Here is a 21,265-nt window from a genome sequence, read left to right as displayed (position 1 = left end):
TTGTCTCAGCACCATTTTCTCTTTGCCTGGTATGATATGATGGCATCAGCTGCATCCTTACTGGCCCTTACTGTCTGTTGTGGTGCAGAAAAATACCTCCACACATCAGAAAACAGCTGTGGGCTTTTAGAAAGACCCTGTTTTCTCCTTTGACTTTTGTGAAATAGACTCTGTGAAAATCTTTTTCTTAGCTTGGCTGGTTTTGTGCCTGTTTGCTTTCGGAGATAGGAGCTTCAGGAGGACTGGAAGTACTTTTCTTCACTGATAACTCTCTGTCATCCAAATCCTGATTTATATCTTTATCTTTTGCTCTTTTTGAATCCTGTTTGCCCTAGAGAAGAAGTGCAGCACTTTAGGCAAGACGAAACAACTTGGAGCTGAAGAAAATGATCGCAGACTGTTTGATTCCTTTCCCTCTTTTTCTCACGTACTTCATTTGGGGCTTTTGTTTTGTCTCTCCCCCTTGTGATGCCTTAAGTTTTAGTTTTCATGTTTTTCAGATTCTGTGCTGCTTTCGTGTGTAGCTCTAAGCTTCACAGTAAGTGTTAGTGAGTTCTCTCCACAGGGTGGGTAGACATAACAATCCTTCTCCAGCTTGACCAAGGACAACTGTTACAAGCTCCAGGCCCAGAAAGTATAACCATATAGTAAATAGTATTATAAATAAATGCTCAATTCAAGAGAGAAAAACAAGGAGGATGAGGATGGAACTTCATAACCTAAAGCTAGAGTTGGAATATTAACTCCAATATGCAAATGGACCAGAACTTATAAAAGTGAGAGACTTAATGACTGGTTGTGACCATGTTTGCAGGGGTCCAAGGATGAGGGAAGAGATGAGGATCTGACTCCATGTTTCAGAAGGCTTGATTTATTATTTTATGATATATATTGTATTAAAACTATACTAAAAAAATAGAAGAAAGGATTTAATCAGAAGGCTGGCTAAGAATAGAAAAAAAAAGAATGATAACAAAGGCTTGTGTCTCAGACAGAGAGTCCGAGCCAGCTGACTGTGATTGGCCATTAATGAGAAACAACCACATGAGCCCAATCCCAGATGCACCTGTTGCATTCCACAGCAGCAGATAACCATTGGTTACATGTTGCTCCTGAGGCCTCTCAGCTTCTCAGGAGGAAAAATCCTAAGGAAAGGATTTTTCATAAAATGTCATGGCTACAACTGGTCATGCATTTTGTGAGTGTTTTGGGTTCATCTTGGGTGTAGCCCTGGCTGGGCTCTTGTGCTGCCCAAGGTGGATCCATTGATTTTTAATAAATCCCTGCTTAATTTTTTTACTCTGCCTAGCTCTGTTCGAGGTCAGCCTTCTCAAGGCAGCACTTGAATGCAGTCTGCAGTCAGGGGTTAAGGGAATGCTCTGCACAGCTGGCTGGGCATTGCTGCTTGCCCCTGGCTAACCCCTGGCAGCTCCTGCCTCTCCTGGGAGCAGACAGCACGGCCTGCTTGCCTCTGGGGGAAGAACTTTCTCCCCTGGGCAGAGCTTTTCCTGCTGGGGCTCTGCTGGCCCCCAGTGCACAGAAGCACAGATGCCAGTTGAGCTACAAAAATCACACATGCTGCTCCCCACCCATGTCAGTTAACCTGTGCTAATTCGCCAAGTACAAAATATTGAAGTTCCTTGTGCCAGTTAGGACAATATATATTTGGTTTATTAAATATAACTCAGCTTGAGAGGGCCCAAGCCAGTGGTGAGCAGTGCTGTGCATACATATTAGAAGGAGATATTTGTCTTCTTCTGCAGAAGGCAGTTTTTCTGGGGAGGAAGAGGAGAGTCTGCTGAATGTGCTGTACCTCAGGAAAGTTTCACCTTCATCAGCTACCTGCTTAATTTGTAGTGCTTTGCACTGCAAAAATGTACACCTTACTTATCTAATTGTTTCCTGACACATTTAGCAGCTTTTCTCACTCTTTACAGTGAACTTAGCAATGCTGACAATGTAGGTGCTTTAGTTTAGGCTGACTTGAAAACGTAGTGTGAATGTGTTAGGTGGAGGAGGCTGTGAGCTGTTACAGGTCCTGCCTGTGGTCCTTGTTCTGATTCTGTCCAGCTTTCCTGATGGAAGGGGGCAAAGGAGGCCAAGATCTGATCCTTCTCTTTTATCACCTCGGTTAACATCCCCCCATTCCATTGCTAGCTAGCCTTCTGTGCATAATTTTGGTGTAAATGAGCAATGCAGCAACTGCAGTTAATGATCCTGTCCATCAAAACAGTTCACGAACATCATTTTATGGGATTACTTTGCACAGGGTCCTATACATTGTATTGGTGTCACATGAATATCAGCAACTTCAATCAGTAAATGTCAGAATCTTAATTGCCAATTAAGTATTTTACACAGTGTTTCTGATGCCATCAGTTATGGAGAAACAAGTCTTCTGCTCTCACTCTGCCTCCTCAGCTTCCTGCATTAACACTTGCATGCCACTACATCTTCCAACAGCTGGTTTTTAAAAACAATTACCTTAAAGTTCCCCTTCTTTCTGCAATCTAACCTGCCAAGGACTGCACAGGGAGATGTTGGCTTGTGTCCACCTTTTCTACCTGAGCCCTGGTCCTTCTGACCAGAGCTGTAGAACAAAGGGGCTTTATTGATAGTAATATATGTGACTAATTTAGCTTTTACAGGGCATTCATGTTTATTAGCTGCTTCACTGGCAGATATCCTTAGAGAAGAACAGAACAATCATAACCCCTTGTTTGTGAAAATTAACAGCTGTTGAAAGTTTTGAAAGCTGATCTTGCTTATAAAAGCCTCTACATATAGGAAGATTTTCTCTCCTAAATGACAGTTATCAATATGCTGCTTAGGTATATGACATTGATGCTGAAATGCACGGGGTTGAACACTCTACACAGATGTTTGCTACACATGTCTCACCTTAGAAGAGAGGTTCTGCTAGTGGAAAAAGCTTGAGAATTCCATTACAGATACAAGAAGCTTTGACATCAGTATTTACCACCCCTGGGACTCTGGGGTGGTAAATGACAGGATTTACTGAAATGAGTAACTTAAGAGTGTGAGATGGCAACACACAGGTTGTGATCTTCCCTCCTGTCCAAATTAATGGCAAAATAGATATTTAAGGAGTCTGGATTCATCTTTAGATCTTTAAAATTATGTATGCTTTTGGATATTATGCTTGTATATCTAGAGTTGTGGGGGTAACAATACTTCATTTTATAAATAAGTATATAAATATGTGCACACATTTGGGAATGCATATTTCCATGATTGCTGCACAAAATTGTTAAATTCCAGGGGGTTTTTTTTGGTTCCCTGTTTCCTGTCATGCACCATGGTGTAATATAGAGGCCAGGGTTTTACACACAGGGACTTTATTTATCCACAAAACCCCACAGGTCCTTTAAAGGCAGAAGAAGAACAGAGAGTATGAAAAGTGTATCTCAAATATCCTTCAGTAACTGATGAGCAGCTTGCATCTCTTCTTTGATTGTGTCTCTTATTTATGTATATTCATGCTGGGAGTGATTGCAGGCAGTCTATTTTTTTTTCCTTTGTATTATTTTTTTTTGTCCTTCTGGTGATGGTGTGGTCTTTCAGGCTAATAGCAACTGAAGTATCTCTTTTCCCAACGTGTTATTGTGATTGAGATGAACAGGACTCTCCTTCCCTGTCTGGGCTTGAGACATTACCAGCTGTGAGCATGGCCTGATTTCTGAATGTAGGTTCTACAGCAGATTTTAAGCACTAGGGACTTAAAGTGTAGCAGTAATTGAAGAATGGTTTCATAAAAATTCCTGAGCTGGTGAAGAAACATGAGCCTGATTTAAAAGGAAAATGGAATATAAGTGAAAAGGTAAAGAAGGCCCTTGCAGACTGAGGTGCTGTGTAGTGTGGAAGCCCAAAGCAAGCCCAAATCTGAATGAAGAGTTGCCACATTTCTTCCTTCACTCTCAAAAAGGAAGATAAGAGAAATTACAGGCGAAAGGGGTGGGAGGAGAGGAAATTTGTTATTTCTTCTTGGCTGCTTGCTTTTTAAAAATGCCTTAGGAATGCTGTATTCAGTATCTGTACGAGTCTTTGTCATGCATGAGTATATGCAGTATGAGCATGCATATGAACAGATATTGGGGAAAGAACTGATACAATTCCCTTTTGAAAATGTAATATATCAGCTTTAAGCCTGCTTCCCTTTCTAGCATTTGTATCTGGTTTATGTTTCTTTGACTGTGTTACACAATTACATTATTGCTGTCACTGTAAGTATCCATTACATAGGATTCTGTCAATGCTCACCTAGATAAAAAACTTATTCAGAGAAGCTTTAAGATATTACTATATGAAGGCAAATTGTAGGAACTCCTATTATGATTTAACTTTTGAAAACAGCAGTGTAATAGAATATGGTGTTATCATATGTCAGTATTTTTATAGACTGTAGGGTATTGCAAATCCCATTGAGAAGCAATGGAAACTTGGAATATTTTAAAGAGCTGGGAAGTTTCAAAATATGACTGTTGGGATGTCTGCAGACACATGAATGGGTCTGACAGGTTTTTAGAACCTGCAAAGCTTACTCTGTTCTTTTAAATGTCACATTGAACTTATTTGACCAAGATATTAATATAAGTATAAATCAAACCCCTTATTTCTCAGTTAAGAGTGTATAGTAACAAATAAATTACATGTATCATGCTCTTTATAGCCTAACTGCATCCCCACACTTTGGGATTTTCACAAGGCATTCTCTTGACTGTGGTACTACAGATAGTTGCCCCTTAGATTAAAGCAAAAAAGCTTGATGGAGTCTTTCTGTTCCTGTTCAGTAATTTTTCAATTGATTTCCCACCAAATTTTACAAAAGGCTGGGTGTCTTGAGAGATCCTGTGTGTTTCAGGGGCTGAGAGTGGAGAGAGAGAGAAAATGTTCTTTAAGAGTCCCTCAAAGAGGGTAGGTAAGGCTGTAGGGGGAGTTTAATGTTTAGTAGATGCAAAAAACTCAAGGTGATAGACCAAGAATGTCCCAACATGAAAAGTTTGAATTAAATTTGGCTATTTATTGGATGAGGCTGGACTGGCAGTGGGCTCTGTGGCTCACAGGCATCTCTGTTTTGCCATTAGCACGTGATTATGGGCAGATGCTCCTCAAGAGCCAACTTCCCACCAAAGTGATGCCCCATTTTAACAGCTTCATACCTTCTGATTCCTCCCAGCTACAAGCATAGCTGCAGTAATTAGACATTTTGCCTTTTCTTCAGGGATTTGGGCTGTATTATTTCATGATGGTAACAATGTCATTAGCATTCCTGACATAAGAATTCTCAAGGTTTGAGGGTTCTTTTCATTTCTCAATGTATTCTGCAAAATTGTACCTAAATTGCTCTAAAATACCATATGTAGTTTCCACAAAAGGAAAAAAAAATCTTTTCCTTCATCTCATACCCTCACACATCCAACAGTTTTATAGTATAGTAATATATTTCCATATGATACATGCAGCCAGTGCAGATTTAGAATTTATAAAGCTGCTTCTTTCAACTTCACAGTTTTGAAGCAGAGCCAGAATATGTGAAAATTAAATGCACACAGTGGGCACGAGTGTCACGTTCCTGTCAGAGGTGTGTCAAACCTCAGCCTCTCTGCTTCCTTCTGCACATTGCAAAGAAATAATTAGAAGCTGGTTTTGCTCAATCACATCCCTGGAATGTTTAGGATATTCATGGTTGTATTTCATAAGAACGGCATAATCATGAAGAATAACAGTAATTATTCCTATCATCAATATTAGAATTATTTCCTCACAAATGCAAGTCCACAATGAAAATATTCAATGCATATTGAATTTTCTGCAGCATAAAAGATTGCAGGTGGGAGTTACTATGGAGTAGCTTAAATCCATTTCTGTCATATAATATCTTGGTCATTCAGTCTTAACAATTCATCCAGGGCTAAAAATATAATAACAAATAATCATAAAATTCACTTGCCTGTGTTCTGGTATTTGTTTCATTTCAAAAGTTTTTGAAGGGAAGAAAGTACTTCATGTTATTTGCTGGTACCAGGCAGTGCAAAGTTGGTGGTTTTCAGTATCTACATGTGCCTTTGGTTAATTGCTGCATCCTAAATAAAATTTGTATGTGGGAACTGGAACTTTTCATTTTCTTGGGTTTTTTTCCCCCCCTCATTTGGAATTTCATATGTGATTCCATATATTTACTTAATGGTACAAAACTTAGGGCAATTTATATAAAGTGAGGGGTCCTTGATTCAAGAAAATGAAGGTATAGCTAGTGAGAAAATCAGTGTGTCTTTTCTCTCTACTGTTTCTTTAAGAATGATGGAAATAAAGATATACCATTTTATGTAGTTTTGCTGTGTTTCAACATTTGTAGCAGATCTCTGCCTTACAGACTTTGGCAGTATCACAAAGGTCATATTTTCTTACATTTAAATTATTCATGAAGAATTTTTTCAATGCACTAGATAAACTTGGAATGCAAAGAAAAGAAAACCACAATAAAAAAAACCTGTCTTCATCTGTGTGCATTTGATGGAATGGATTAATGTAAAGTTATGGGAGTTTTCACAAAAGAATAGGATGCAGAATTATGAACATTTTTGTTGTTGAACTGATGTCACTGCTTTGTGTGACCATGACCATATTGTTGCTGTGGGCTGAAGTATTTCATACCCATTAGGATTGGGCTTCAGGATTGGAATTTACCTGGCTGGGCAGGAAATTCTGCTCCTACAGCTCTGGTGAGGAAAGCAATGGGAGAGGAAGGACAGCAGAGCTGAGAATTGCCAGCCCAGATTCCAGTTGAGCCCATCTCTAAAGTGGAATAATTGCCTTTCAGTCCTGCTGTCCCCTCCTGTCACATCTCTCAGTGGGGTCTGGGAAGGTTCACAGCATTCTTGGCTTGAAGAAAGCCTTTGCAGGACTGTTTCCTGCCTCTGAGAGATTCCTGTGCTGAATCAATTTTCCTGCTTAAAAAACCAATCAGCAAACTACTATTATTTTAAGAGATGGAGAGATGTGATGTAATTTCAGGAAATGTGGTACAAAGGGCCAGGTTGGTACCAGTGGGGAGGCTGGGGGGCTGAGCATGGCAGTACTGGAGTGTAACCCTGCAAGGTTACAGTGCCAGGCCTTGGCTGCTGGGGTTTTTTCATTGCACTCATAGCTGATCTTGGATCCCTCTGTCCTCTTTCCCAGGTCGTCCCATTCCACCCACATCCTCGTCCAGCCTTCTCCCATCTGCCCAGCTGCCCAGCTCTCATAACCCTCCACCAGTCAGCTGCCAGATGCCATTGCTAGACAGCAACACGTCCCATCAAATCATGGACACCAACCCTGACGAGGAGTTCTCTCCTAATTCTTATCTGCTGAGAGCGTGTTCAGGGCCACAGCAGGCTTCCAGCAGTGGTAAGAAAATTGCAAACATATGGAGTTTGTTTGTGACATGTTTGTGCCAGTTTTATGCCTTCTTTTTGACTGTGTGCAAATGTGTTCTTGCATCAGCAGAAAATTGAGAGCATCTACGGAAATGGGGCAAAGAAAATCTTACTGGTTTATTTAATGGAAAATTCCTGGAAATGCAATCCATCATAGATGGTGTTCCTTCATTTTACTATAGAGGGATTTTTAGTTTGAAGTATGGTAGGAGCTGTGTAAGAAATATTATTGAATTCTTGTCATCAGAGGGATTTATTTTTCAAAGTAGGTTTTCTGCTCCTTGTTGCAGCTGGTAGGAGAGAAATGTACACACAATGGTTCTTTATTCTGCATGGGCTAATGTAATATATCATTTGGTGATGAGGTTTTGTATCTAAAAATGCATGTTGCTTCTGCCAGTCTGTATCTGTTCTTGTTTCTGAATCTGTCTGGTCCTGTACTTACAATGTCACATTTAACTAAGATCTGCTATTTTTCAGCAAATTAATTCTTGTCTTTCAGGCCACTGTTTTAAAACATTTGCAGCTCTATCAGTCATGGAATCTGTAGTGCCTAGGGTTTTCTTTCTTCTTTTTTCCCCTCTTTTCATTTTTTTAATTTTAATTTTTATTAGTAGGTGCTGACTTTTCATTTTGACAGCCAAAAACTGAGGAGTGAAGATGCAGTCCCTTTTTAGAAATACAGACAAATCAAAAGAAGCTATTCCGGCACGTTTTTTTATTTTTAGAGATACATGTTGTGTGTTATTTAACTGAACACAGTAGGTGTGGAGCTTCTATGCAGTTTCTGGTCTGCCCAAGGGGTAAATTTGCTGTAATGAGGCAGCTGTGAGCAGGACTGGAGGTTCTGTGTGGTCTGGGACTGTGGGGTGCACACCTGAACACCCTCTTTAATAGGGGCTGGGTGTGGTGGGAGGGTGAGCAGGGAGCAGAATTTGAAACAGAGCATTCAGAGTAGACATTAGGGATAGTTCTTCCCTAAAGCATTGGGTTAGAGCAGGTGGCCCTGGGAGCCTGTCCAGCCTCTGTCCTTGGAGCTTTTCAAGAACACGTTGGCTGAAATCCTGAGCTATTTGCTCTGACCTCAGAGCTGTCTTTGCTTGGCAGGACACTGGACTGGGCACCTGTAGGCACAGAGTTTGTGGTGATTGGGATGGGGCTGGCCCAGCCCCATGCCCATGGGCACAGCTGTGAGCAGCAGGTGAGCAGCACTGCCAGCAATGAGCCATGGAGTGCCCAGGGGCACTGAGCAACCACCAAAGGGAGCAGAGGGCACACAGGGGCAGGGCATCAACAGGAGGGGATACAAGGTTGGGCTAAAGAATAAGAAGGGCAAGTGGTTGAAGCCTTCTGATATGGTATGATGATACTCTGTGTATAGTGGCTGTCTCAACTGCAACATGTGCTGCACCTCCTGGGGCTCCTTCCATCCTAAGTTATCCTTTAACACTGTTCAGGTACGTTAAAATATCCTTGCACAAAGAAATAACAATTGTAGGGGGATAGAATATAAAAGAATAAAGATAGTGTAGAAATCTTTAGAAGCTGCAACTCCTTAGGGGTAAGTAATCTTACTCCTAAGGAGTTGCAGCTGGGCCAATTATCAAAGATTAGGAACAGGCCTGACTTTACCAGGCCACAGCTGTAAGCAATGAGCAGAAGATGCTATAAAAGAGTGGGGGGGCTGGGTGAGAGGGGAACTGGAGTCAGTGGCTGCTTTGTGAAGAGGAAAGAGTCAGTGCTCTGAGGAGCTGCCCATGAGAAACACCAAGAAGGTATGGAACTCTTCCAATAAGGAGACAACAGTATGGAACCCCTGCAATATAATACCAAATAATTCAGAAATTGGGTGTGGTTCCTTGCTCCTTGAGTGTATTGGAAAATATGATGCCACTTTTGTGGGGGTTTTAAGAGATGCAAGGTGATCTGGGAGCTGCAGGTCTCAAAGTCTATAATGGGCAACTCTGTAGAAGCCATGGAAATGGGGAGGTGGTTGGAATTGGGTGTAATTCATCTTCGAGTCAGTGTAGTTTCATGCCTTAGAAACATTCAAGAGGATTTTGCAGGGCTAAGCCATTTCTGAAAAAGGGTGATCCAGCTATCTGAAGGGTCTTTGTGTTTTCAGAAAATCTGTCACTAAATGCCTTCAAGGAAGCATTTTACCTAGCAGAGGCTAAGAGGGAAGGTTCCTGCATGGTGAGCAGTTCCTTGAAAGACAGTGAGAAGAAGTTGGAGCTTCCTAATGAATTTTCACAGGACATTAAAATACTCAGAGAAGATGGTGGGGTAGGAAAGTGGGTGATGGCAGGGTGCTAAGAACAAGGTCAGCTTGTGGAGATTCACAAAAGCACCTGTGAGTCCAACAGGGAAATAAAATGACAGGGGACCTTAGAGCAGAGAAGTGTCAAGGGATATTCATGGGAAAAGCAGCTCTGGTTCCTGGGTTGGTGATGGATCAGTACCTATGTGCAGGGGGGAATGCTTGCCTGTCTCAGAGCTCAGGACAGGGAATGCTCTCAGCTGAAGGAAGGAATAAAGGGTGAGAGAACACTGTCTGAAAGGTGTGGTGGATCAAGCAGTTGATGAGATTTTAAAGGGGAATGGAAAAAGTAAATGGGAGAGGGATGAAATAAGGAGAAGAAAATCAAGGTCAAGGAATGTGAGCTAAAAAAAGAGACTTGGTGGATACTTGAGTAATTACAGCCACTGCTGGGACTGAGGGGACCAGCATGGCTTTTCTTAGGAAGCCAAAGGAAGGAAGTGGCAGTAAAAAAATGTCACAAAATTTGATGTAAGAGCTCTTTATGTTTCATTTTAAATCATAATCACTGTTTCTTTGTATCCTGAAAAGCTTTGTGTTTAACAGTTGTTTCTGTGGGCTGATCCAAAGAACCTTTCTGGCATCCTCTGATTGGCTTTGCTTTGTTTATTCTACATTTTAACACTTTTCCCCACATATCCCATTTACTTCTTTAATAAACAGTAATATAATATATAAAACATTACTTTTAATTTTCATGGTATAAAATGCAGGTGTCCTTTTAAATTTTTTTTTACTATGCACACATGCATAAAGGCTTGATCACCACAGAGTGTTCTGTAGCATGAGTTATTCTGGACTTAATGGATCCTCTGGAAAATAATGAGCATTTCCTAGTGGTGTCACTTTTTTTCTTTAGTTCTTACAATGTTTCTTTTTAGAGCTTATAAGAAAATACAGCCGATAATGACTTATACATTAAATTGGAGGAAGTTACTACTTTTTGTGGCTTATCATTATCCTTGAAAGATTTTCAGAGTGGCTTTTACTATCTACATGACAAGAAAACGTTGATCATGCTCTGGTTGTGGGTTTTTTTTTTTTTCAATTTTCTTTTTAAATTATTTTAGTATATTTTTTTTAGTTCCTTTGGGAACCTAGCAATATAGATCCAGACATTTGAATTTGAGAGACAGTAATTAAATGTAAATATTTTGCTTAAATTTGGGCTTGGGTTAAAAAGGAAGACTTGTAGATTTATATGTAAGGCTTAGATCCCAGACAATTGTCAATCATTCATAAATTTTCTCTAGCATTTTCTAGCTGCTTCTTTAAATATTTCTATCCTAGTCTTCAAAGTACATGTTGAATATGAAATATTTGAAATATTCATATTGGACATGAATACACTATATGAAATAGCGTAATCTACTAAGGACCCTATAGAAGCTTCCTCTTGTTGGTCTGATTGGATATTTCTCTTGCTTCAAGCTCTGTAATTACAGGTGGCTCCTCAACAGGTTTAAGATGAACCTTTTTGGATATGAGGGGCCACTCATCCCCATGTGTTGCCCTGTGCCCTTCACAAGAGCCATGCTTAATATATATGGAAAAAAATAATTTCCGTGAAAAAACTACCTAATCAAATATTCTATCAAATGAGCAATCTATTGTTGATGTTATGAAGGCCTTTAATCTACAATAAATCTTTGTTAGAACTCATCAGAACTCCCAGTTTGAGAGAAATGTGATTATAACACTCTTAGAATGACATTACATCATCGGGGTGATTGGTTTATCATTTGGAGAAGCAACATCAATCATAGCTAGCATAACCACACAGTAAATGAATTCAACCTTTCTACTGCAGAACAATGACACAATAATTGCTCAAAATCAAACTTGAAATGAAATCAGAAAATGCACTTTCTTTAACTATGATGTTAACCTAATGGAATATATTATTAAAAATCATGTTTGAGGAAGTTCTATGTAATTAAAAATATGTGAAAATGTATTCCTTTTTTCTCTCATTAGAACCTGTTTCAGTTGCAGGATCATTTTCTATGCAACGAGATATTATGCTGGTTTTAATTGAACTCCCATCACTTCTATTCCTCTGCTTGTATTTCTTAATATAATATGCAGCACAATTATATGTGATGAAGGACAAGAGGTTTTTGAAATCTGGTGCACCTGCTGATAGTATTTGGAAAAACACAAACATTGTAGAAGGAAATGAGACCTTTTAGCCATGAAAAGTTAGTAGTTTTTTGTTATTTTTCCTTTTAAAAGAAGGTCAGTTCCTGCCATACCATTTCCTGAGTTGGTTTCTTACAGGTAACAATAGGACAGATTTAGTTTTTTTTCTTGCATGTGTTTAAAATAATTTTTTTGGTAATATAATTCAGCTTGTTGAAATGCCATTTTAATGGCTTCAGTCAAAAAACAGTATAACAGGCTGGTTTTCAACCTTATGTGGAAGAAAGAGAAGGGTTTGTGTTTGCACTTTTGCCTTTACTAGAGAGGATTTATTGCTGTTAAACCAAATTTTGAACTCGCAGCACAAAAACAATTTGTTTGTTTGTTTCTTCATTGTTCATTCTGAGTAAAAGACACAGGATAGACCTACTCACACATTAGGTTTTCAGATAATGTAATTGACACCTTCATCAGCTTCAACCACTCAAACAATGAGAAAGTAGAAGCAGAATGATGTCTGGAATATTTTGATTTGGGGGGAAATTCCAAACTGTGGTTTAGATACTGTCATGATTGCTGTCAAGAACTTGCTGAAGTTTAACTGCAAGGAGGGATGGTGCCCATATTTTTGGTGTTAATGTGTCTTTTTGGCTCAGAAACAGTGATACAAAGCATTTGGCTCAGTGTAACAATATCTGCCCACGGAGTAGTTTGGACCCTGCTTAGAGGACAGGGTTTGCTTTGATTTTTTCACAAGCAGTTGTTGGCAGCAAGGAGAGAAGGAAAGAGAAACAGGTTGGCTTGAAGGAAATAATTGTTCTTTAATGTTGTCTTTTAGTTAGAGTTGGAATAAAGAATAAGACTCCTTTTGCTTATGAGCCTGTTGTGTGGAAATATCATAAAATATCAATATTCATTATTTTTGTATAAATATCTAGATGGATCTCCTGTGTTCCACAGATACTACCTGTCTATAGAATTTCATTATTATTAATGTGTAATTTCCACCACCTCCATGCAGTTTACTCTAGTTTGTAAAAATCTTTTCTGAAAGAAGCCAGAACTTTCATTAATGCACTGATATACTTATATTAGATTCTCTGCTGAGAGTGCTTGGAAGTATTTGTTTTATAGCCCTCTTACAATCTGGCATCAAATAAAGAAGTATTTCCAGTTTCTACTCTATAATGCAAACCAAAATGCAGAACTATTGTCATCTTTAAGAAATAAATGAGTCCTATAGAAAAATTACTACACCCCTTCAGATGATTAAGCATCACCCCCTACTGAATGGAAACCTCAATTTTCTGTACCTGTCAACCTACAGGACAGAAAATACATTGGCAGCCACAAATGCTGAGAATCCATAGCTTTATTTATTTCCTTATTTTAATCCTCATCAACAATTGCCTTTGTTTCACTTAAGAGAATAAATACAAGAGTTTGGATGGCTCAGTAGGTAATGGGGGAGAAAAGGAATTGGAATCTTCCTCCCCTCATTGATACAGCAGCTGGGGCCAGGAGAGAGGGTGTTGTTTTACTCTGCTGCTTGTTGTTTGTTCTTGTGTTTGTGAACTTTGCTTTGGTTTTGTTTGATCTCTGTGCATCACTTCTGAGGTCAGGTAGGGAGGAACAGTAATCAGAAGGAAAATTTTGGCCTCCTCCACCATCACTTTCCTGTCCTACCTGCTGTACTTGATTAAGATTTCAGCAGCATCTTTTGGAACATCTTTCAGAATATTCTGTTGTAGAATTTGTCAAGTTATGCTTAGGGCAGCAAGAGTTAAAATCAGTTAAGGTTCCAGGCTTGGGGTTCCTAAATTATTTCCCATGCTGTGGGAAATATTATTTCCTATAACTAAAGGCAGCCCTGCACTGCAGCTGTGTATACAAGGGTGGCCCTTACTCAATATATTCATAAGGAAATGCCATAAGGAACTTTGTTCTGATGTTTTACAGCAATGCAGAAAAAAGGTGATAGACTGATCACTTTTGCTTCTGTTTCCAAATAAAAGGTAAATTATATGTTTGTTTCTGCTATGGAGCCAGGCCTAGCTTTGAGGCTGTAAGCAGGAATGTCTTCGTACATGTATTGTTTAAACAGTGTGTGGATGTAGCAGCAAGGCCTTCAAACAAATGATTTTTTTTTTTCAAAATTTGTTTCTAATACTTTTTTAACTCCTTAATGACCAGTTACATTCCCATTTGGTTGCATCTCTTGAGCAGAGTCTAATTGTAGAGCTTAGATCTGGAATTAGAAATGGAGGGGACAGCATGAACAATGTTTTCCCACCGAAACTGAAGGGTGTACTTTTTCTAAAGTATCAGCTCCATGTTCCTGCAACTATTACTGATATTATTGCTGCTGCTAATCTCTCTACCCTGTGTTGATGATGCCTGCAGATGTCTGAATTTCTGCCTGAAGATGTGATTCTAGATATTAAGATATGGCAGGAACATTTGATTTATTAATTTATGAATTCGTAATAACAACAATCAAATCTCAAACAGAAGGTTCTGTGGTAATAAAAATGATAATGAATTACAAAAAGCTGTAGAATTGAGAACAGACTTGAATTCTGTTGTTTACGGGATTTTTTAAGCTCACCATGGTTTTGAGAGTTGGAGATATATATATATATGTATATTTAGCTGCTTTTGATTGTTTAAGGTTTGTAAATGTGTTGAACTGGGAGCCCCTGTAGCAAAACAAGCCCCCCCAGCAATCAGCTGCAGCACAGACTTCCCAAGTTTCCATTTCTGTGTATTGCTGTTTGCTGCCAGCTTCCCTGATGGGCTTGATGTTGTTGCTCAGTGTCATTGCAGCAAGAAAATCAGTGCCTAGACTTGGTACCTCACTTGAAAACTGAAAGGCGCTGAGGATACTGTAATTATAAGCAGAAAATCTTTTTTTATTCTTCCCTTTCTTTTGTATGCTGAGTCCAGATGCTGTTTGTGTGTTTTTCCTTGGTGTGCAGAAAAGGCTAAAAATGTTCTTGCTAACAGTCCCTGCTGTAAGTGATGCTGTGTGGGAAGAACTTTTCAGGCTTTCAATAATTTTGTGTTTTGATACAGAGTTTTAAATCTTCTGAACTGCATCTCCCTTTCACTGGCAGTGGCACAGTCCTGACAACTTCCACAGTGGATAGTGCTGCTGTTTATGTGGAAAGGCAACATTTAGAAAACATTTCATGCTTTTAGCAGCCTACCAACACAATTTGACTGAAAGTGAGGAGTTGAGCATATACAAATTGCTTGCACTTCATGGGCTACACAGTAGAGAACCTAAAACTTAGGGTATCATTTTTTCAAAATATTTTGCAATATTTGTATACAGAAGGTTCTGTGGGTGGCTTGATTGGTTGGTTTTGTACCAGCAGAAAGTTTAATAACTTCCTTCTTTCTCCCTATAAATCCAAATAAGTGCCATTATAAACACTTCAAAGCAAGGAGACACTTTTCATCTGAGTCAATATCTTGTCTTATGGATTTTCTGATTTTGATATGCCATACACTTCTGGTTTATTTAAATGATAAATTGTGCATTTATGTAGTGCTTAATTATTACTCCTAGTTATAAAATTACATTAATGGATTTACAGTTTTGATACCTGTTTCTAATATGATTATACATATTAGCATCTTATCAGGCAAACTGTAAATATATGTCACCTATTTATCATATTACCATCTCCACAAACTGAGTTTGTCTTCATATGAAGCATGATTAAATCAATCAAAATTAGGATTATTTTCCTTCAGAAGATACTCAGTCTTATTTTAAAAAGTACAGGAGATGGCAAACTTCAGCACATCACTGGAGAAACTGATCAGTGGTTACTAATTATTCTCAGTGTTATTTTTTTTCTTGCCCTATTAATGCCTTCCTCTTTGCCTGGCAGTTCTCCCATGCATGTCTGCAACATCCCTTCAGCATAAACAGAAAGAAATCTGGACTCTGTCATTTTACTCTGAATATTTTTCCCTTTGTGTTTCCCTGCCACAGCCCTGCTGCCCTCTGGGAGCACGTGCCCTAAAAGAGTTTGCACATACAGCTTGATTGGTGAAAACAGCTGAAAAACAGAGCTCAGCCAAGCAAATTATCCTTTCCTGTTGCTTCCTAACCCAGCTCTTCAAATGCATAAGCCATGTTGTAAGGATGGCTCCTGTCTTCTGCTGCTCAATGCTTCTGCTGACCAGGGTTTTGTCTTTCTCACAGTCTCAACTTCAGCTGCCTTGTGCAGACACTGCTATGGTGGGAATGTAATAAAAATCTGTGGTTCCTCCACTAAACAGCTGCTTTATTTTAGTGCATTTTTTACACAGATTTCTCCTGGGAGAAGCAGCAGATGCTCAGCTGGGCTGCACTCAGAGCTGAGTGTGCTGTTGGAAGGGGCACTCTGGTGATGCTCTGTGCTCCCACCGTGCCTGCCCTGGTGTGGCTGTGCACAGCTGACACTGCAAGGAGTCAGGAAATCCAGTGCAAGTCTTGAACTGATCCAGTTCCTGTGGAGTCTGTAATTCCCACAGTGTTTGAAATGATTGCAGACTAAAACCACAGATGAGGGGTTTTTTTCTCAAGGAAGGAAATCAACCAAACATTGCCTTTTTTATTACATTGCAAATATGCATAATTCATGTTTCTGACAGATTGTTACACAGAAAGCCGAGGACTTTGAATGTTTGTAGAAGTTAATTACTGGCCTGAGTAAATGCTTAACTTTCAGATCATTTCACATCAAGGCATAGAGAGAATCTTGTTCCATTTTATCAGCTCCCAAAATGATTCCACAGCTCGTTCTGTCACATCTGCACGTGAAGGAAATTTTGTCTCTTGCTCTGTTCCATTTGTTTGGATTTTGTGTTTTCTTCCAGTCTTGTAGCAAAGCTCCACTTGCTCCCAGTTCCCCAGGTTGCTTTTATTGCAGTGACCTTTTCCAGCCATGTAGGATGCTATTTGTCACTCCTCTCTCCTTGGATCCCTGCCTCTCCCCACCAAGGTGTTGCCTCACACGTTGCTCCTGTACAATGGTTCCTTTCTGTCTAATGCACTTGTGCTGGGTGTCATGGGGCTGCAACAGTGGGATCTTCAGAAACTGAGCTTTTCTCTCCTTTTATTCATGTCGGCGTAATGGTTTGTGAAATAAATAAATAAATGCACACCTACAAGCAGAACCAAAACAGCGTCCCTACAACTGTAGTGATAACTGGTGCTTATCTTGCATAGTTTGGATCTGAAAAAAACAACCTAGTAAATCAAAAGGAAGGAAAATTGGCAGCTTGGTATGGAAATGGGGTTGTTTTGAAAAGACTCCTTGTACCTGATGCTCTGCTAATTTAGGAGCAATAGCTAGAACACTGCAGAAAATGAGAATGACTTTTTATAAATGATAAAAGTTAATATGTGGGCATAGAAACGTTTACACCCCAAATCCCTGAAAGTTGGGCCTCTTACTGTGCTGATAGATCTTTGAAAATCTGCAAAAGAGGGATTGGTTTGCTGTGGACTGCCATGCCCCAAAAACTCCATTGTAATAACAGAAAAGTTCAGTAATGTCTGAATACTCCCTAAGAAAAAGATTTCTGACCCTGTTATTTTGAAAGGTCCCTCTTGATCTTCAGACCTGGAGAACAGTTGTTAGTATGGCATGCAATGGGAAGTCCTAACTGCAAATCCACCTGGTTCAGGAAGAACTCAGAAACCTGCACTTTAATGTTGTATATTTAATTAATTAAATCTGTAATGTATATGACATGATAATTATTTTGGGGCATACAAATAGCTTATTCTACTGCAGTGAGCAGGAATTCTGTACACTGAACACCAGGCTAAGTCCACAGTTAAGTAATGAGGTGTGAAATGTTCTACCTAACAAAGCAATGTTGAGCATGTTTGTTAAAACTTTTTTCCTGCAAACAGGTGGATAATTGTTTTACTTGACAGAAACCTGTCAATTATAGGCACTAGCAGATATGGAAAGGTGTAAAATCTTTGTTAGCTTTTGAGCTTCAGGTTTCTGAAAAATAATTTAAGTAATTTTAAAAAGTAAAATCATATAATTTGTGAAAGTTAAGAGGAGAGAGTCGGGTGAGTTGGAGCTCAAGTGGTAGCGGGTGGCTCTGAGTGATTCTCTCAGGGGCTGAGACTGAGGACAGGGACTGGGCAAATAAAACCTTTGTGCCTCTGCCATGAAGGTTTCATCAACTCCTGGCACCTTCATTTCCAGCTTACCCTGAAAAAACTTGCTGCCAAACTATAAAGGAGTAACGTGGAGGCCAAACAAATGAAAACATCATTGATAAGACTTAGGAGGGATGAAGGAAAAAATTTGGGCTTTTCCAATCAGTAAATTTGGTTATGAAAAGCAATATGAAACACTCCAATCTACAGGAGAATGTGGGTTAGATTTTATCTTGCTCTAAGTTTCAACCTTTGTGTTTTATTTTTCAGTGTGGGTTAAAAAAAAACGAAAAACACCTAAATTGTCAAAATGAAAGGTAAAAACATTGGCTTAAAAATGAAATGGTTCTGAATTTCAAAAACTAAGTCCTTATTGTTTCTTCATTTTCCAAGTCTGTCTCTTCATTCTCTATCTTTTTTCCAGCTAAAAATGTAGCAAGATTCAATTAGATATTTGTGAATAGTTTGTCTCCTTGCGGTCTGAAGCAGGCACTAAGCAGAAACCAGCTATTTATTGGAAAATCCATGAACTTAGTAGACATGTTAAGGCTAGTCAGTTATACTTTTGAGTGCCATCTGCAGCTGGAGAAGATGGTAAAGAGACTAACAGGGTGCCTTGAAGAAATTGAGGAATTTCCAAGACTTAAATTTTTAGTTTGAGACTGGCTTGAAATCATGATGGGATTAGGAGGTTGTGGACAGTGAAGTGCATGAGCAGGCAGAGAACTGGAGGTTCTGGTACTGCAGAAAGGCTGGTGAGGGACTGTCCTTACAGAACTAAACTAAGGCAAAGACTCAACACTGGCTGCAAACTCCCCTTGCCCAAGTGCCCTGCCAGCATCTGAAGGCCTGCCCATGTCCCAGGGGCCACAGCCATCCTTCCAATCATTGACAGGAGAAAGGGAATAATACAAATCACTAGCAGTTGCCATCCAGGTGTACGTAGATGGCCACAAAACCTAGTTCTTCCTTTGCTTTCCAACTACAGGCCAGTTCTAAATCTTTATTTTCTGTTGTTGGCTGCTGGAAGCATTCCACAGCCTGGATTCCTCGGTTCCTCTGAGATCATGCCAGAAGCGCAAATGCATTTGAGACTCTTGTTTCAATTTCTTTTTTTGGAGCAATTTCCATTAATATCCTGCTGTCACAAAGGAACTGGTGCTGTTTCACAGCTCTTTATCAAGGCAGTTTTTATTGTGGGGAGCTCCAGCAATTGCTCATTGAGAGCAGGAACCCCCCAGTGCAGCCGACTCTCGCGGGGAGCACCGAGCAGCCGCGCTGGCTTCAGCTGGTGCCAACTGCTTGGTGTTTAACATCTCCGTGTCTTTGAGCAAATTAGGGCTGCTGGATCCTGCTGCATCAGCAGCCTCGGCATCCAGTGGTTTCTTTACAGCATAGCATAGATTGGTGTTTTCTTTATAGAACAGGCAGATTCAATTCAAATTTCCAAATTCCTAAGGGATATAGAGGCACAAATTCAAAATTTGGATGGCTGGTTTGATGTTTGCTTGGTTTGGGGAGAAGGGTAGGATACCCTGGGGGCCTGTGTTGGGTTCTTGGGGGATGTTTGAATATGCACCTTAAATACTATCTCTTTTCTTTAAGAATCTTAAATTTTGAACTGTTTTTTAATAACTAATCTGTTTGGTTCATTCGATTAACAAAAAAAAGTGTTTATTAACAAAAAAGTCTGTCTTTATAGGCTTATATTGAGAGGATCTACAGAAATATGACTATTAGGTTTAAATCTGAGTAAAAATTTTGCTGTTGAATTATTTCTCACTTCCACAAAATGCTCTCAGGTGGTTTTATGAGAAAGCATCTAAAAAGTTTGAGCACTGTACTGAAATTGTATTATTTCACATGGTGGTTTCAATGTAGTATTGTGAAAAAAACAGAAAAATAATAAGTAAAGAGAAGGTAAAAAGAAGAACTTGCCTCTCTAGTTTTTCTAAACCCCTCATGTGTTTTCTAACTAAAACTCTCTGTATCTCCTCCTGTTAGTCTCCAGTCTGAGCCACTGTTAGATTTGTGCTCCTTTGTCTAGGCTGGTTTTTGTTTTCTCACTGCAGGGCAAACACTGAGCAAATATCCTGGTGATGCCTGAAGGTTGAGCTTTTATGTTTTTCAGCTCCTGTCCTGCACTAGTGTACAGCTCTAACTCCATACAGTGTTAGCAGGCTCTCCTCACAGCTTGGGCAGACAAGACAATCCTACCAGGCCTGGGAACCAAGGCCACCATCACAGCCTCAGGCCCTGAGAAGTACAAACAAAAGTGAATTGGGGGGGGGAGAAGCAAACTGAGGGAATGTGACTTCATTACCTGAAGCTGTAATTGCACAATTAACCCCTGATATGCCAATAGATCAAACTTATATCTGTCTAAAAAACTCATGACCATTGTCCATCTTGGGTGTAGCCTCTGGGAAGCTTTTGACTGCCCAAGGTGCATCTGTTAAAGGCCTTTAATAAATAAACACTTGATTCTTTGAACTCTGTCCAGTCTCTGTTCTGGGCAGCCATTCCAAACATCACTGGGTGGGAGCAGTGGGAGCTTCCCACAGCCATGAGAGTGGCTCTCCAGGCCACCGTGCTCCGGTAGAAACTGCTCACTTCATATTTTCTTAGGATTTAATGCTTTCTTCCACCTTTGCTTTGCACTTTGGGATCTGTTGAAGGTAGGAGACGTGGTTAATTTAATAGTTTAACAACAGTATGTGAATGCTGCTGAATATTCCCATGAGTGGAGCTCACAGGGATGGAGAAGGTTCAGAGCAGACATTGAGAAAATTCCTCAGATGGGGAAGAAGCTGTGCCTGGGCTCTGCCTGCTCTGACAGGCTCCATACAATGAAAGGGATCTGATTTTCTTACAGCTCTCCCAGCTGCTTTTATTAATCTGTGTTATTAGATGATGGTTAAAGGCTCTCTAATGATTTCTTGTTTGCGCCCTATTCATCAAAATTCACATAATGAAGCTGCTCGCCTGCTTTTATTTGTTCTTAAATCTTGTTTGAGCCTCTAACTCGGTGCCTAGTGCTCCTTTTGGCACTTTTTCATGTGGCAGTCTGCATTGAAAGGATTCTCCATAGCTGAATTCTCACTGCTGAGCAATGTGATGTAAGGATATTAAACCCACTCATATTTGCAGGTGATGCATATCAGAATATGGATTGTTTTTGTG

General features: G+C 39.7%; 1 protein-coding gene across 4 annotated transcripts in view; it reads left to right on the top strand.

Annotated features, from left to right (window-relative positions):
• The window catches only part of TENM2 (teneurin transmembrane protein 2), a 737,821-nt gene that overhangs the window by 506,210 nt on the left and 210,346 nt on the right, over positions 1 to 21,265 (top strand). For all 4 annotated transcript variants that reach the window (XM_036391814.2, XM_036391811.2, XM_036391822.2 and 1 more), the window contains one exon: positions 7,201 to 7,410. In XM_036391814.2, the coding sequence (XP_036247707.1) occupies positions 7,201 to 7,410 (210 nt within the window). The remainder of the gene's footprint in view (positions 1 to 7,200; positions 7,411 to 21,265) is intronic.

This window comes from Molothrus ater, chromosome 15 (assembly GCF_012460135.2).
Source record: "Molothrus ater isolate BHLD 08-10-18 breed brown headed cowbird chromosome 15, BPBGC_Mater_1.1, whole genome shotgun sequence".
NCBI lineage: Eukaryota > Metazoa > Chordata > Aves > Passeriformes > Icteridae > Molothrus > Molothrus ater.
This window is presented reverse-complemented; position numbering and strand designations above follow the sequence as displayed.